The sequence below is a fragment of the Rhinopithecus roxellana genome, chromosome 1 (genome assembly GCF_007565055.1).
Source record: "Rhinopithecus roxellana isolate Shanxi Qingling chromosome 1, ASM756505v1, whole genome shotgun sequence".
Classification (NCBI taxonomy): Eukaryota; Metazoa; Chordata; class Mammalia; order Primates; family Cercopithecidae; genus Rhinopithecus; species Rhinopithecus roxellana.
The window spans coordinates 171,633,300-171,652,188 of NC_044549.1; the positions used below are offsets into that span (position 1 = coordinate 171,633,300).

At 39.2% G+C, this 18,889-nt stretch overlaps 1 protein-coding gene across 2 annotated transcripts in view; it reads left to right on the forward strand.

Annotated features, from left to right (window-relative positions):
* The first annotated feature begins 217 nt into the window (after positions 1–217).
* The window catches only part of ZNF385D (zinc finger protein 385D), a 360,213-nt gene continuing 341,541 nt past the window's right edge, over positions 218–18,889 (forward strand). Inside the window, exon 1 of one of the 2 annotated variants that reach the window (XM_030933306.1) lies at positions 218–647. In XM_030933306.1, the coding sequence (XP_030789166.1) occupies positions 626–647 (22 nt within the window). In that variant the 5' untranslated portion in view covers positions 218–625. The remainder of the gene's footprint in view (positions 648–18,889) is intronic. The other variant, XM_030933313.1, reaches the window with a different exon arrangement.

The following is an 18,889-nucleotide window of genomic DNA, read 5'->3' on the forward strand; positions in this document are numbered from 1 at the left end:
GAGGTTAAATTTTGGACAGAATGGTGGCATTCATAGGAGGGGCGGGGTAAAAGTGTTCTAATTTACACGTTAATGGCAGAACTCGCCTTAACCATGTCCCTCCTGCACAGTGGTGAATTTCTCCTGTGTGCTCCCGTGTGGATCCCGAGACCCTTCTCGCTTTAAGAGAGCCTCCCGCGCCCCTCACTCCGCCCCTTCCCAAGTCTCTGGGCTCGTCAAAGCTTCCCGAGAGCCATGGTTGGTCCAGGCAGGCAATCGGAGCACCTCATGGAGCGGCTGCTAACCCAGGGTGGGGTGGGGTGGGGTGGAGGGGTCTGTTTGTAGTACTCTCAGTCCTGATGTCACAGGCGCGGCAAGGACATCGCAAGGAGGAGTCGGATTACAGTAAGGATGGGCAGTGCAGCAGGCAGCCCCAGCGCACTCTCCAGCCGCCGGGGATCTTAGCCCTGGAAAGGCAGGCTGCAAGGCGCTCATCCCGCGGAGGAGGCACGCTCTCGGCGCTCACTGCTCTCCACGCCGGGGACATTTCCACCGAATGTAGCATGAAACGGCTCTGCTCTGCGTGCCAGCCTTGGGTGAGAGCTGATACTGAAGACAACGCGGTGGGATTCCAGCTGTCTGATTAATGAGAACCAGAATGTATTTTGGTGAGTGTTCACTCTGATGATGTAATTCTGGGGGTGTCCGGCTCTTCATCAGTGCAGACAAGCCCTTAAAAAATTCTTTAAGCTGCAAGAATATATTACATTAAACCTACCTCCAGTTGGCAACTGGAGGACCAAGCCGGTGCAGCCTTCAAAGCTTCCTTTGTGCCACTATTGGGGCTGTTAATTTGGCCGTGGATGAGTTTAAGTTGGAAAAGAAAAGAGACAGGGACGTGTGTAGGGGGTTAAACTTTGCCTTAATTTGCCCGAATGAAGTTGGCTGTTTTAGCTAGGTGAAGGAGAAATGGTGCAGCGTGGGAAGTCATGAGCTAACTTAATGGAATGTGAAACAAAGTTCCTATACTATTGATGCTGTGAAAGCTTAGTCAATATGAGCATTTCATTAAGCATTTGCTGTTTTTTCTTGTTCAGAGGCGGAAAAGGAAAGCATTCTTTAGTGAGCAGTGGTTGAGCAGCTGAGAACAGTTCTCTGTATCATCTCAGTGCTCTGTCTAGCTAGGAGCAGCCTAGCACAAAATGCATATTACTTTAAACCTTTAGAGGTCTCGGAGCTGTCAAATATTTGTGCAGTTTTGTGTTGTGCCACGGTAGAAACCTCAGTTAGGTTTTCAGTTGAGCTGCCTGCATTTCCAGAAAGCATGTTCAGGCTTAGATCTGAGCTATCAGTTGAGCACTGGAAGTGGGCTTGGAGCTGGGCATTTGCACTCTTAATGCTGCAACTTACTGCTAGTACAGGAGGCAAGCCCCTTCACTAAATAAGAAGTCGTCAAGGATAAGGACTGAATATTTGTTCGTCCTCTCTGAAGTTATGTTTTCCTTCTGTAAGTCCCATCTGACATCATCATTTAAGGGCATCTATGTGATATTAAAAGGTTTGATAGAGCAACTGGAGAGGGGCTAGGAAATGTATCCAAGATGCAAATACTCTAATTTCTCGGTTTGCTTTAAATATTAAATCTAGAGTCTTCTTTCACATTAAAGAGGTATTTAGATAAACTTAGGTTGGGGCACTATTAGTTTGTTGGGCATTTATTTCTGTATGTACTATTTGCTCTGTTTTGTTACCTTTAGTCTTTGAGACATTTGAGAGAGTGTGGAAGGAACCTAAGTTACAAAAACTAAATGCCTTTAGTTGTCTTGATGGTTTTGATTTCCCTATAATTTGTGTCATATTAGAAAAGAAGTCTTAAAATAACTGAAAATGATTTGGAAGAAACAATCTTCATTGCTTCACCAAATTTAAGCAGAATCTATAGTTAAAAACCATCTCTTTCCAGTGGGTAGTGATGGAGGTGGTAAGCTTGTTTATTGGCCACTAATAGAGTTTATCATGCATATATTTTCATAAATGGAAAAGCTTGTAAAGATAATAAGTCTTTTAGACAAAATAAAATTTCAGCATCAGTAATGATACTGAAGGGTGATGAAATTATAATTTTAGTTTATATTTTCACCCTGTTGCAACAATTCCTTATGTGATTGTCATGAGGACGTAGGGCCAGTTAGAATAGCAGTAGAGTCTAAAAGTACTGGTCAAAGGCCATCCATGCTGTACTGGATGATCGTGTGACTATTGGAGAAATGTTCACTGGGCTAGCTCGTGTTATTAACTGTATGCTAGTTCAGCCTCTTGTAAAGCAGAGTGATTCATAGGGTAATCAGTTTCATTGTGTAATGCAAGATTTTAATAGTACGAATTGAAATGCAATGTCCTACTTACTTCAGATGACACTCTACTCTTTGAAAGGCAAGGCTAAAGTTGCCCTCCGTGTCTTGAACATTGTCTTACCATAATTTTGGTATAAAAAATGTTTTTCTATTCCCAGAGGAAATCCTAGGTATTCAGGAATGCCGTTTCTTTCAGGTTATGCTATGCAGCTTCTCGTTCAAGCTGGTAGATATCCACAACTTTGGGAACCCACCTGTCTCTAAAAAAAAATGTGTAGTATAAGATCGAGGGCAAAAAGAATTAAGCAGTATACTTCAGGCGTGTTAAAATTCAATAGCATCCTAATGTTTGAAAATCCTGAAGACTATGTATGTATGTATGTATGTACACATATATATGTGTACATGTGTATGTATCTTAATGTGTTTGTGTTCAAAATTGTAGCGATTTCAGGTAATTCTTCAAAACAATGCTTTCACTTTGCAAATTGGTTGGCCATTACTTTCTTCTTCATTTTTCAACTGCAAATGGTTTATCAAGTCAGGGAGAACAGGGACAAAGAGACCGCGATGCTGCATTCTTAGGTTTTTCTGGTGATTTGTGAGAGTGGGGTAGAGGTGTCATAAGTCCTTTATTTGTGTCCCCAGCAGAGCGTGATGAAGAGCATGGTGATGCTATGGTACGGGGTGAATTGATATGAAAGCAGGATATTTACTTCCTTTATAAATCATCTGATTTGTCAGTGTTGCCCCCTCCCCCCTACCCCTTCAAATATAGCTGAAGAATCACTGCCTGAATAGCCTGGCTCAGCCTATCTGCTTCAATTCATTCCTCCTTCCCCTTGGGACTGGACAACTGGACCCTGCCCTAGCTTAGTTGGAGTCAGTTGTGTGTGTGCAAGTTGGTAGAATATGTAATATTTTCGGATCTCAAGAACAGCTCATGTTTGGAGTGTGCTGTCTCAGACTTACTAGACTAATAGAGCTTTCTAATGACTTAAGCCTCACTCTTATCTCCTATTGAGATTTTAGTGCAGTGTTTTCAATAATTGTTCATCTGTACTTCCTGTGCCATGATTTAAGAGTTTGCTGTTCAGTCACCGTGGATACTTTTGTTACTTATTCTATCGATCTTGGATCTTGCATTCACTATTTGGAGTTAAATATAAGGTTCATATGGGAGAAGGCAGCAGGGAAAATCTCAGTCAGCAAACTGAGTGGGATTTACTGTAAAAGCAAGGGAAAAATATAAATACTTATGATTTTACCCTCCCACCCCCATCAATATTTTACATAGTTAAAAATTACATGTGCCAAAGATGAATAGCCATCAATAATTTATCCAGAAATAAAAGCAGGGCAGCTGGGAGACTTCTCCCTAGATTAAGGAGAAGAGGCCGTGGGTGGTTGTCAGTACAATGGACTGAGCTGCCCAGTTACAGTTTAGCTAAGAGGACTGTGCTGGTATGAAGGGCAGGGTCTTTGCTTGAGTGCACCCTGGCGATTGCTCAGCACCTGGCAGAAGGTGCTGAGCACAGTGCACAGTGTAACTGTGCACTGTCTCCAGCTCTAAGCACCGTATGTTTGAATCGTCTCCCCCTTCCCATCTGGCCTGACACATTTCTCCACTGCTGGATAGGTGAGTCGTTGCCAGTGGTCATATCAACCACACAGATTCCCCATGGTTGGCCAGAGAGATGCCATGTCTCACCCTTTGCCATTGGGAGAGAAAATGGGAGGCTGATTGTACTGAAGAAATTCTGTGTGGGTGCATATCAGTAAGCTTTCCGTTCTGAGTCAAGCAGGTAGACACTGTGGTAAGCTTATAGCCAAGAAGGAGCTGGGGCTTGCCCCCATGGTAATACTCCTAAAAAAAATGAAATGATACACCTTAAACAGAACTAAGAGGCAAATATTAGAGCTCTCCCTAAATGTTACTATTAATGGCATATTAATTAAACCTAGAGAAAAGGGCAGGCAAAATTTAGAAAGTGTGAATGAACCATTCAAGTTCGCTTTGGTGTGAGTTGTGGATCAACTCTCTTCATTGAAATGCCTAAGAAAAATAGGAAACACATTTGGTGGTGTGCCTGTAATAAAAAAAACCTGAGGAAGCTTTTAGTACGACAGCTAAAAAAAAAAAAAAAAAAAAAAAAAAAAAATCTAGTAGGAAAATTCTAGGACAGAACGCTATTCCCCTGCCTATAGTAGACATATTTGCACATTGTCTTAGGAAGGACTTTTGTTTTCCCCTGGAATGTTTAGAACATTCTCAAGTCAGCACTTACACTTTTGGTTGTAGCTGGACCATCAAGTTCACCTCCAAACTAGTGTGTCAGAAAAACGTTTAAATGGCAAGGTTATGAGGAAGGAAATGATCAGAAAGCAGCAGGCAGCAGAGAAAAACATTCCTTTTTTTTAGTGGTTTCAGTGGAAACATTTAACTCCTTCTAATTAGTTTGTACTGAGTGATCTGTTATGGAGAATTAGGTCCACTAGACTATTTCTAAACACTCAGCCAGTGTTTCTATCTTCCCGAAGCTGACAGGGGAGAGAATGATTCAGGAAGAAACTTCTGTGTCTAAAGTCCCCCTTTTAAAGCTTGAAGTCCTGACCATTATGTCTTATTACATTTAAATCTAATTACATGCAATAAATTACTACAAAACAGGGCTGGAGAATGTAACAGGTGAATACTATCAGAAAAGGTCATGCATAAAAACCTGAAATCTAAGATAACTTTAAAAACCATAAAGATTTTGTCCTCAAGACTATTCTCCTTTTAATTTCACATGAAGTTCTTATTTTAAAAGCCAAATTCCAAATGTGATCAACATACCAGTAACATGGATTCCTTATCACACCCTTAAATTTTAAGCTAATTTTTAAAGGACCTCCACAGTTGTTGTGATTATATGGAAATGAGATATGTTTATTTAAGGGATACGTTCCAAAATTCATGAGCTAATGATGACTTGCAAAGTTACGCTTTCATGGGTGACATAATTGTTCCAAAAAACAAATGAAAAATTTAAATTAGTGGTTTCTGATTTCCATTCTAGAAGATTTGGTCACAGCTGCTTTTGACTGAACACTCCCTTGATAAGACAAGATGTATTGGTCGGTGTGTGTGTGTCTAACACTGGAATGTCAAATAGTTCCTTGTTACTTAGATACTTAATATTATACTTCATTCATAGCATTTATGTATTCCTGGATCTTTTCACATCATTTGAAATGTAATACATTAAGTATTGACTTAATAAGGTAGATATTAAAGTGTTTTTTAAGCCCAGCTGGCTTTCAAGTTTAGCAACCATTATATACATTAGAGGTTCTAAAAATCAAGTCATAAGGATCATTTTCAAAGCTTTTCCTGCCTAAGAAAGCATGATGCTTGTATAAGCAGAAACCTATTTCTACTTTGACCTTGAGAAAGGGATGTTTCCATTTGTATGGCACTACGAAAAACATGTCAAAAAACAACAAAGGTCATAGTCCCTGCCCTCTCTCTTTCTGTCTGTCTCTCTTTAAAGAAGCCATTACATATCATTTCCCACAAAGATTAGTTTTGCAACAGCATTTCACACATGATTGGTGGCATTAAGAGAAAATACAGCATAAGAGGTGGCTAGAAATATCAAAGCTTAAAGTGGTTGAGATCATGCTTGAACCAAATTGCTAGGATTGAAAATAGGAAGATGCTCTGCTCTGTCGCAGCGTTAAAATCGTTATGAAGCAGCTGGAAGTCAGCCCTGATTGAATATGAACTCCAGGTTTACACAGCCCTTAAAATGGAAGGTATTTTCATGAAATCCTCTTGATTCCAAAACCTCAAATGCATATGAACCTGTATTAGGGTACTGGCTGGGATGTAGTGAATCTCTTTTCTTTCTTATCAGTCTTTCAGTTTTTTTCTTTTTTTGCCCACATGCATTATCACATTTCTGTAAGTTGAGAGGAAAAAGAAAAGTAACCTGACCAAGGTCAGAAAGGAAATCCACAGCAGTATCAGGATTGATGCTCACAGAGAATGCTGTCTGCCCCACAGGAAGATGGGTGCTATTGGAGCAGGAATGGGGTTGGTAGGCTGAGAGTTTTTAATGGATAAATGTTGTTTAATCTATATCCTCAGCACTCTTCTTAGTGCCAGGCACTTAGAAATATGTGTTGGATGTGCAAGACTGAATGGGTGTTGGAGAGCAGAGAGGAAGGGAATCCACTTCCTCCACGCATTCCCTAAGGCTGATATTCCCTATGAAAGCTAATACTCTGGCATTGACAAGAGAAGCAATCCCTTTTGCTGCTGAAACACTAGCGGGTTTTTTTGTTTTTTTTTTTGTTTTGTTTTGTTTTGTTTTTAACCCAAGTCCTGGTAATGACTAGGCCATAGAAATTAAATTTTAAACTAAATGTAATAAATTCCATAATCTTTTTTTCTGTTTCCAGTTGCTTCTTTCATAGGACTCTGCAGTGTAAAGCTAGTGTTAACTCTATAGAATATTAAGGCCAATATACAAAAATGTCTGAAAAATACTTAAAATTATATAAGATAGCAAAAATATAGTTTATAGTAACTCACCTGGTCACAATTTCAGTTTTCAGCTTCACTTTGCTTAAGTGAATTTTCTCCAGATGTTGGCATTCCCTTGCCAGCAGGCTGGGATGGGCAGAAAAGACCCTAGATGCACAAGTAGCTGAAAATGTTTAGGAAGGTCTCCAGTTTTGAAGGTTGTCATTTACGATGGCAGAAGAAAACGAACATAATTTTGCCTACAATTTGCAGGGCTTTAGTAAAGTTGCTCTTCACACTTACCTTTTTTCATATTCAAGCATTTTGCTAATGAGGAAAAGTAGTTGCAGCAGATTGCTCTGAGGATAAAAATGCAATAAGGAATGTAAATGTACTTTAATAAACATGATCCCTTATACTTGTATAGCGATTTGTATTTTTCAAAATGTGTCAACATTTCGCTTTTTTTATCTTCAAAATGACCCATTGTGGGAAGTAGACGAAATACAATTATTCCTATTTTTAGGTGAGGAATTTGAGCCCCAGATGACTGACACAACTTTCTCAAGGTCACAAAGCTAGTGACTGTTAAGGTTTAGACTCTATGTCAGTACTTCTGAGACTTACTTCAGTGCTCTTTACAATGGAGAATGGGGGTAGGGAGATATTTTTATGAATGGAAGATTATTTGTAATAGTAATACTTGAAAACATTCTCCAGCTAATAGCTAGAGAAATGAGTCAAATAATTGGGATCCAATATGTGTTTGTGTTTTGACTTGACTTTGTGAAATCACAATTCATAACAAAAATCTGAACATAATTTATAATTTTATTCTGCCTTGTCTTTTTACGTCAAATCATTAATAGTCAGAAAGTATGAATTCTGCTTAGAAGGCATGCATCAGTGTTATGGACTGAATGTTTGCATCCCCCTTTCCCAAATCTATAAATTGAAGCCCTAATTCCTAATATGATAGTATGGAGGTGGGGTTTGTAGGAGGTAATTAAGTTTAGATGAAGCCATTCGGGTGGAACCCTCAGGATGGGATTAGTGCCCTCATAAGAAGAGGAAGATGTGAGAGCTTCTTCTTTCCACCATATGAGGCTATAGCAAGAAGGTAACTGCCGCAAGCCAGGAAGAAAGCCTAAGCAAAACCAAACCAGGCCTACACCTTGATCTTGGACTGCCTAGCCTCCAGAACTGGGAGAAATAAAAGTCAGTTGTTTAAGCCCTCCAGTCTGTGGTATTTTGTCATGGCAGCCAGAACAGACTAAGATAGTTGGCCTCAGGCAGGAAGGATCCAGGCTTTCTCTACTGCCTCAGTTTCTCTCGTATCTATATTTAGTATAGATATTAAAGCTTATATTAATTGTATACTGTATGTTTTTGCTGTCTCACTCTTTAACTCAATGCTTATGAAAAATTTCGAAATTATCTGTGCTACAAACTCTTTGATATTTACGGTGACCCCATCTCCACCATTTGTTCAAGATGGAATCCCAGTCTAATCTTTATTCCATGACTGATAAGTAGGAAAAATGGCCTACTTTACAGTGGTAGCTCTTCTTTTCAGTATTTCTGTATCCTTGGGAAAGTCATCTCACATTTTTGATGTTTTGTTTCTTTGTAAAATAATAATAATAATGTTTCTCATGGTTCTATTTGGAGGACTAAAATATGTTACACACATAAAAGTGCCTAGCACTGGAAAGTACATGGTAAACAGTAATTCTTTATTTCTTTTCTTCCAACTCATATACAAATGTATGAAAATTGAGAAAAGTGATTTTGCCTGTTGTAGTCAAACTAGGAACCATGCTTTTAGTAAATTACATAGAAATACTTTAATGTAGATAATTTGGCATCTAGGTGATAGAAGCCACATGGGGAATGGTGAGACAATTCATAGAGTAGCAATAGCAAGAAGCTAATAGTTATAGATGGAAACACAAGAAATAGAATCCTGAAGGCTGGGGCCCAGGGCCTCCTGGCAGGAGCTGAAATCATAGAGGGGATCCCACATTACACTCAGAGAGAGATAGAAAAATACCCTGGCTTCTCCCATTCTCTTGCCCTCCAATCCATTGTTTTCTGCCTCTCATTGGTAGAACTGAGCCGAGGCCAACTGAGGTGGCCTGGGAAATGTATCCTCCAGGTTTTAACCTCTACCTCTGCAGCTTAGAGGAAGAGCAAGAACAGATCTCAGGACAAATTGGCCAAAGACCTGAAGGGAGATCTTGCCCCTGATCTATAAGTAGCAATTTAAATGGGAGAGTATTTCTGCAAAGCCACCTCAAGTATCAGTGAGAGTTTGGTTGGGGAAGATACACTTAACAGGGAAAGGACGTATTGTTCAAGAGCTTTCGGCCGCTCTTCACCAATCCTCCTGGTTCAAGTAGGTCCTTTGCCACTTTCTGGTAGCACGGCTTTGGACAAATCAGTGAATCTTTCTTTGCATCAGTATTAAATACAATCAGTTAAAAAGTCTGATAGTGAAGTTTAATGAAATGTGAATACAAACTTTATAATCTGCAAAGCACTGTAGAAATGGGCCTTGTTATGAAGGTATGAAAAACCAAGTGAATTAGTAAAAGAAGTGGGGAGTTTGAAAAATAACAACTTGGAAATAAATGTTCAGCTTTGCAGTTTAACATTCCACAGAGATTTCTGAGGACATTGAGAGAAGCATTTGGTTACTTCATCAAATAGCCTCTTGTATTGTGGTTTAAATATACCTTAGAGGCCACATCTAATCTATTCTTTGTCATTATTCTATGCCAATGGGAAAGTTCAGACTGAGAGGCAGGAAGAGAAAGTGAGCAGGGCAGGAACCCTGAGATTCCATGCCCCATACTCTTTCCCCTCCAAGACTCTAATGGGGATAGACATATTGAAAACCGAGAGAGTTTATTAATGTTGCTTAGGAAATGAAGAAGAATTCGGTATTGATTTTTATCTGTTCCTCCATGTGTTGCTGTACTTTTAAAGACAGATTTCTTTGGCTGAATGGACCTACTATTAAAAAAAAAAAAAAAAAAGGCAAAATATTTTGCCCTTCCTGTATAGAATTATTAGGATTTCTATCAAGGTCTGCTTGTAAAGTCCCTTGACAATTTACAACTTATGACGCTCTTGTTTTGAGGTACCACCACTGTAACTGCAGGGAAGCGTTTCCCTTGCAGCACACAATATTGAAGTCACCGTTACCATCAGGTGTTTTAATTAGCTGCCCTGAGGAATGGAGGGCTATAGCTTAGAGGTCTGTGGGCATTCTTAGCATTTGTATCCTAAGAAAAATGTATCAGTTAAAAGGTAAATTGGAACGCAGATTGATTAATTTCTTTCCTTTAAAAGAAAAGTGGTGTAGGATCCTAAATACTAACCTGGTGAGTCACTTTGTTTATGGCACCCATCTGGTTTTTTTCTTACTTTTAAATCAATAAGTACAAATACTGTAGTGAGAAGCTCAAGGCATGACCTTTATGGACCTTTTGGTTTCCTTTGAGAATTCTCATCTGCCCTTTGTGAATAGCCCTGATGCTGATAGGTGACAACCGGTGATGTGGCCATTGCTCCCAGAAGAGGAATTGAATATGGGCTGAATGCCTGCCTGTGCCAGGTGCTGCCATGAGTTATTCCATTGGTACCTCACCACCAGCCTTTAGGGGAACATCAGTGGACCTAAACCTTGGCTGTGCAAAAGGATCACTTTGGGAACTCTGAAATGATACTAATGTCAAAGTGCTGTCACAGTCCATTATAACCAAATTCTCTGAAGGTGGAGCCAGGCATCTGCATTTTCATTTAATACCCCTCAGTTAATTATGAAGGACAGCCAGAACTGGCTGTCCAGTTGGACCACTGAGATGGGAAATTTTAACCATTTTACAGAAAGCATCCTGAGGCCCGTGGAAGTTCCAGATTGCCCCAGGTCACCTTGGCAGCAGTAGGCTGGGTCAGGATTCAGCCCAAGTCAGTCTGAGTCCAAAGCCTGGGTTCTTTCCCCACGACACGTTGTCTCCTCTCATGGAAATCAATGTATGGCATGAAGTGTGAGCCTGATTACACATTGCCTGTGCTGCCCATCCCTGGTTTCCACAGTGAACATCCCTAATGGCTGGGAACCCTTTCTTTCTACTTGGGATCCTTTATAGAGCTGGTACCCAAAAGAAGTCCATATTACAGTAGTTGATTCAGGATCACAGTAATATAGTTCTGGAAAGGATTTTGAAATCTTGCTTCCCAAAACTTAGTGTTTGTACAAATTACCTGAAGATTATATTATAATATAGATCCTGATTCAGTGGGTCTGAGATGTGGCCTAAGATTCTGCCTTTCTAACAAGCTCCCAGATGTTAAATGTTCCTGGTCCACCCACTGATTACACGTTGAGTAATTAGGCTTTAGAGACCAGTTAGATGAGCTACCACTTTATGCACATGTGGGAAATCAGGTCTAAGTTTCCAACCTAAGCATACTTATTTATTCTACGAGACACCTCATGGTCCATGGTTTGAGCTCCAATTACGGTGACCAATGATTCCATGTTGCCTGGGACTGAGAGGGTTTTCAGGATGTTGGACTTTCAGCGTCAAAACAGAAAGTCTCATGTGTACGAGGATGAACTGGTCACTCTAGTTTCTGTAGACTGAATTTGAACCTTAGCTTCAACTCTCAAGAGTGGGGAGAAGTTGGGCAAACAATTGATCTCTTTGAGCCTCAGTTTCTTAATCTGTGAAGCAGGAATACTAAATGATACTCTCTAGAGTATTGGTAAGGATGAACTTAAATGGCATATGGAAATCACTGGAGACGCTGTCACAAGATTCGCTTTCAGTAAATGTTCACAGTGGTTATTGCTGTTTATAGACCTCACTCGGTACTCCCTTCCATTACTGAAAAGAAGAAGAAATACCCCAAAGATCAAGTGCAGGTGACCAGTGGATCATCTTTATTGCATCATCTCTGTACAAGGAGGGCAGCTTTTAAATCATCTCCTGCCCTTGTTATGATGGGCAAGCTGTAATGAAGTCATTCTTCATTGTACACTTTGCCTACCCCAAACATCAATACTAATGTTTTTTGTTTGCTGCTTAGGGAAAGAAAGGCCTGGCTAAGACTTTGCCACCTTGGGACATTCTGATCTGGCCCCTCATGTTCCTGTCGACCTTGTTTATCCATTAGTGTTTCTCTGAGCTCTGTAACAACTTATGAGGGCGGCTGCAGCTAATGACTGTGCCTTCCATCTCCTGACCCGTCATTGTGTTAACAATCGATATCCTTAAAACAACACACACAGACAAGGCAGCTCCTCCACCGCAGCTTCCACTAAAAACGTCCGTGGAGAGAAAAAGAGAAAAACGTTTAACTCATGCACTTCCTAGCACAGAGCCTGGCACAAGAACATCGGATTCATAAATGTTTATGGAGTGTGATAGCAAGCTGTGGGAATCTCTCTCTGATGCAAGTGACTTTTCAGTAGTGACCTTAGGCTCTACTTCCTCTTGCTCAATTGGATGGTGTTGAGAGAATGAGGCTGGCTTTGCCAGTCACCACCCAGGAAAGTCAATTCACTCACCTCCTGTCAAATGCCATACGCTTCTCAGAGCATGTAGTTGGCTAGATATGTGAGGATTAGTTGGGAAGCAAAGTGCACTTTTGTTTTTCTATTATCACTAGTAAGTGGGGCAGCTACAAGCAGTAGATTATTCCACAATAGATGTTACTGGGCCCAAACTTCTGCCGAGTAGTATTTTAAACAAGAAAACAAATGAACGACAAAGCAGAAGCTACTCTTGCTTTCTTTAAGTATAAAGGCAATTGCAGAAAGGACCCAACATAATCACACTTTTGTTTATTTCCATTTTAGAGGTAAAACGGGGAGACTTTTGTCTGTTTTCAACACTGCTTGCTGTAGTTAAAGCCTTCTGAAAGGGGATTAAACACAAGGGGCCAAAGTCTCCATTTCATGGATAGAAAAATAGAGGCGAAGTGATCAGTAAATGTTCATATTTGGCTCTTATTAATACTCAGATTAAACATTAAAACCCAGGTCCTGAGACAGTGATGTGAATTTGGGTGGATTGTCCTGAGCCTCAGCTTCTGAATCAGTTGAGATAATAATGGCAACTCACCCTACCTTACAAGGCAGAGCTATAACTTACTAATAATAGCTAAGATTTAGTAAGCGCTTAGTCCCTGGCAGCCATTTTTATAAGTACGGCAACCCAAACAGTCTTCACAACAGCCCCGTTATGGAAGAATTATCAGTATTTCTGTTTTTAGATGGGAAAACCAAGGTACAGCGACATTGAAATGAGACTAAAATCAGTGGCCAAGTCAGGTCATACCCAAAATGTCTGGCCACATAACACAGACCTCCTCACCACACCTTTCTATGTGACCTTGAGTAAATTCCAGTCCCTGACAACTCAAACCTAGGAGTGTATTCTCACCATTCAAATAGAGCAGCAGTGTTTTGAAGAAGGCAACAAACTAACAAGAGAACCAATGCACGAACGAAACTCCTCTCAGTGTACAAGCCAAGCAGCCACCTGGCAGGTGGGGCCTGAGGCTGAGATCAGGGAAAGATTCTAGGTCCCTTTCAGAAAGTCTGCACAGGGCAGGAGATATAAAATCCTGTTCATGGAACATACAGCACCGAGCCCTGTAATTCTCCAAAATTGTGACTTACAAATAATGCTAATCACAGTAATGGCTGTCTATTTTTACATGAGTGCTATGAGCTAGGAGATGTGCTATGGTCTTTACCTGTGTGAGTTTGTGCCTGATAGAATAACCATACTCTTCCAAATGGAACGACAGGCTTCTTTCTTACTCTCTTCTTCCTGAGCACATCAGGCAATGTGCCACATGTGCAGCGATCCTTCTTATCAGATAATAATCCAAACATCTTTTAGACCCTTGGAGCACCAGAAACTGAGAGAGAACATGTACGCTTTGAATATGTTCAATAGAATATTTTTGTATTTTTTGAAAAAGTAATACACATACAGTTTTTAAATTGAGTATTATAAAAGTATAAATAGTGAAAACTAAATCCCCCCCCAACCACCACGGGTGCATTTTGTTGTATTTGAGAGACTAAATTCTATGGAAGGGAGTGTGTATATATTTTGTATGTATATATATCTATCTTATGTGTGTGTGTGTGTGTATATATATATATATATATATCCCCCTCTTGTGTATACATGTAATGGAAGTATCCTATGTACCTTGTTTGCATATTGTTTTATGTATCATATACTGATTCTCATTCTTTTTATTTTATGGCTGCATGGTAGCTAATGATTTATTTTGCTGGCCTTTAAAAACATAAGTTATTTCTATTATTTTACTAGTAAAAACAATGACTATCATAGTGCATAATAATTCTTTGTCACATGGACACACGTATCTATCTATAGAAGTGGGATTGCTGTCCCAGCACTTTAGGAGGCCAAGGCGGGCAGATCACTTGAGGTCAGGAGTTCAAGGACAGCCTGGCCAACATGGTCAAACTCTGTTTCTACTAAAAATACAAAACTTAGCCAGGCGTGGTGGCAAGCGTCTGTTATCCCAGTTACTCAGGAGGCTGAGGCAGAAGAATCACTTGAACCCAGGAGGCAAAGGTTGCAGTGAGCCGAGATCGTGCTACTGCACTCCAGCCTGGGCAACAGAGTGAGACTCCGCCTCAAAAAAAAAAGAAAAGAAAAGAAAAAAAAAGAAATGGGATTGCTGGAGCAAAGCATATTTAATCCTCATGCTTATTGCTAAAATACCCTATGGAAATTTTTTATTGATCAATTTCTACATATATTTCTATCATTAAAAAGTAGAATAATTGCTTTTAAACTGACAAACTGCCTTGAAGACCTCTTAGAGCATGGATTTGTAGGATAGAACAACATGAAACAGCTTCCTGATTTTTTGTCCTTGCTCTCCCCTCCCCAGTCTACTTCTCTATTTCACTTCTATTGTGCTAATTCCATATGGATGTTAGTCTCATTATTCAAAAAAGCAGTGGTGCCATAAAATTGAAAGATGACCTGTGCTTTACAAATGGGGATAAATGCAACAAGAAGAATGCACTTTGTAAGTGAAATTTTACCCTTCTGCTTCAAAACCAGAAGGCTGATCCTTGAAAGATCTCTTAAGGCAGTTATAAAACCAAAGGTAATTTTAAATACAGTTGGAAATTTTCTTTTTTAAACAGTCGTTGGGCATTAAGAGACAAAACCACATTTGTATTATTCCACATTTCAGTAATTCTTTCTTCGGTTTCTAATTCCGTATTTTTTTTAAAAAAAAGTTTTTTATTTAGCACACAATAGGCTTAGAAATAAACTGGAGTATCTATAGCATGTCTTTATGGTAAAACAGGAAGCTGTCACGTTTATTAAGGAAAGAAAATTTCCAAGCAGTGATTATGTCACCATCTATTGAGCTCTTGAGCTGTTTACAAACATGCACTCATTTACTCCTTAAAGCAAGGTTGTTGTTTTAATGACTAGATGTCATTATCTCTATTTTACAAAAAAGGCAATTTCAGGAAGCTTAGAAGGTTAAGTTTCCCACCAAGTAAGAGGGAAATAAATTGAAAATGTCATACAAAGGATTCAGTCCAGGACTTTCTGAGTAGACAACTTGAGTGCCAAAATACTGACACTCCCCTTTGGTATTTTCTGTCCGACACACAATTCTTGGGCCACTTCTGTGGAATCTTGGTAGTAGGGACATTTATGTAAAGTGGAAGTGCTCATTTTCCCAGCCCTTGCTGTTAGAGTCTTCAGGACAATTACTGCAATCCCTGCTAAAGTATGAACAATACTGAAAGCCCAATCCTACAAGAAAGACTGTGAGGAGGACAAGGCAACCAGCTTTTCTCTTGTGTTGGAGGAATATTCTCCAATTACCTGCTGTTGCTTTGTACTATGCCTTGCAGTTCCCAGAGATGTCGAAGCAATGAAAATTAAGTGAAGGAAAGCAGTCAATCACTGCACTTAATGATATGCTAATTAGAAATGCTGTGTAGAAATCAGTCTAGTGTCCTAATTTACATCCCCTTTGTTCATTGAGTCATTTAACGTTCTCCCCCATCCTTGTGACTGTGTAGGCATTTTGTAATATCCAATAGAAGAATTTTATATATACATGGCACCTTGGAATCACATCTGACATCTTTATATGTAAGGATGTCACCTTATAATTTCACCTTCTGTTTATGATAAGAAAAATGAAGGTTAACAAATTTAATTGCCTAGCCTGAATAAGCAACCAGTAGTGAGTGGTACAGTTAGGGCCACCTAGAATTCAGATCTGTTGACTACTTCCTAGTACTGTTTGTTCTCCTAGGGATATAAGGGATGGTCATTGGTTCATCATCTTATTGTTTATTCTATTATCCTCTTCATTTTACAGATTTAAAAAACTGACATTAAGTTACTTTCCCAATGTCAGAGTGTGGGGGAACAAGAAGTTGAATCTTTGCTTACTGGATTCAAACCTCCAGCCTGCCATTATCTGCATTAGGTTTGAATGTGGGTGGATCTCTGCACTTTGGCAGAGTCTAAATGAATTCAAAGATCCCTCCCAGCCCTAAAATTTCCTGATCCTACATAGCTGTGGGGATAAAAGGGTGGAACTTGTTGGAGCAATAAATCACTGCAGCCCACACGAGTCCCAAAGGCATGATCAAGTCTCCCTCATTCCATTCCTCACTGTCAGCAGTGTGCATCATTTATCTCCAGTAAATGCAATAATCATCCCTAATGAGTTTCCTGACTTGATTCTCTTGTGCTTCCACCTCAAACAAAACTTCGCTGTCCCATGGTATAGCTACAGACAAGCTAATCCCACAATACAGAGACACATATGAAAATGCCTTCAAAGTTTCTTTTTTCCTGATACGTGGGGTCCAAATTTCTCATCTAGGTGATCAGTGCAGCTCAGGTTTTGGCTCAAATTTACCTTGAAGTTTTATTTTGACAAAACCCTCCTTACCTCATCCTCAGGTCCAGCCCTGCAGAATCACTCCTCATTTCTTTTCTTTTTTTTTTTTTTTTGTTTTTTTTTTTGTTTTTGAGACGGAGTCTCGCTCTGTCGCCTAGGCTGCAGTGCAGTGGCCGGATCTCAGCTCACTGCAAGCTCTGCCTCCCGGGTTCACGCCATTCTCCTGCCTCAGCCTCCCGAGTAGCTGGGACTACAGGCACCCGCCACCTCGCCCGGCTAGTTTTTCGTATTTTTTTTTTTTTTTTTTTTTTTAGTAGAGACGGGGTTTCACCGTGTTAGCCAGGATGGTCTCGATCTCCCGACCTCGTGATCCTCCCATCTCAGCCTCCCAAAGTGCTGGGATTACAGGCTTGAGCCACCGCGCCCGGCCACACTCCTCATTTCTTAACCTTCTGTGTCTTTACCTCATGTTGTCCATCTTACTTGATGCATAGATTTTTTCTCCCACTGTATTTCCAAAAATGTAAACACTCATTTCCATTCACTGTTAGTCTCCTCTGTCTTTGAAATATCTTATATAAGAGCATATAAATCTCACAAATTCATCAATAAGGTTCATTGCAAATGGCACCTTCTTTAGGATGACCATCTAAAATAAAAATTTTTAAGAAAAGAAAAACAAAAACATCCTTATAAAAAGAGTAATTATTCTTTTCTCTGAATTTCCATGTTTCTCAAACATATCTGAAAAAAAAAAAAAAAAAAAAAAAAACCCTGAGTGTTCTGGGTTTCCTACTGCCTAGTCTGGATCTACTCAATCAGAATCTTCATGGATAGAGCCCAGGAATCAATATTTTCACAAACTCCTCCCTAATTTAATATCACAAGATTGTTGCTCTCTATAAGTTAATGTATAAGCATAATGCAATTGCATTCAAAATACTAATAGTATTTGATCTTGAACTAGGCAGAATGACACTATAATTTATCTGAAAGAAGAAACATAAGAATATTCTCTGAAATTATGGAAAAAGAGTGTTCTGACAGGGGAAACATGTTCTAAAATATGCCAAAAAACCATAATAATTAAATAATTTGGTATTGAATAATAGACAAATATGAAAACCATATTAGAACATTAAGAAGTAAATCTCAATACTTTTGTATATGGGGATTTAGGTTATGATAAAAATGATATTTCAATTCACTGGTGAAACAGAAACTCTTAAATAAATAGGGGACAACTGGATACACATTTAGACAAATAAATAAAGTGGATTCCCATTTCACTTCTTACACTGAAATAAATTGAAGATTGAACAAAGATTCAAACATAAAAATTTAAGCTATAAATGCATAGAAGAAAGCAAGGGTGAATGGATTTATACACTTGCAGTGGAAAGTCTTTGTAATCAGGACACAAACCCAGAAGTACAAAAGAGAAAAATGGCAAATTTAACTACATAAAATTAATAACATGTGCTTGGAAAAAGCATTCATAAATTAAGTTTAAAAAAGAGACAAAGTTGGAAAACAGTATTTACAACGCCAATGTCAGACACATGGCTAATTTTATTCATTAACAAAGAGCTGATAAGAATCAATAAAGATAAACAACTAAGAAAAAGTGATGAAGAATATGAACAAACATTGACAAGCTTATTCTAAAGTTTCTATGGAGAGGCAAAAGACCTAGATAGCCAACATAATATTGAAGGAGGACAAAGTTGAAGAACTGACACTACCCTACTTCAGAGCTTACCATAAAGCTACAATAATCAAGATATTGTGGTATTGGTGAAAGCATAAACAATACGTCAATAGAACAGAAGAGAAAGTTCAGAAATAGACTGACGTAAAGATAAGCAACTGGTCTTTGACAAAAGACCAAAAAAAATATAATGGAAAAAGTCTTTTCAAAAAATGGTGCTGAAACCAATGGACATCCACTTGGAGAAAAAAAAAAAGAACGAATTTAGACAAAGACCTTCTACTCTTCACAAAAAGTAATTCAAAATGGATCACAGACATAAATGTAAAATGCAAAATAAATCTCCTGGAAAATGACATAGAAGAAAATCTAGAG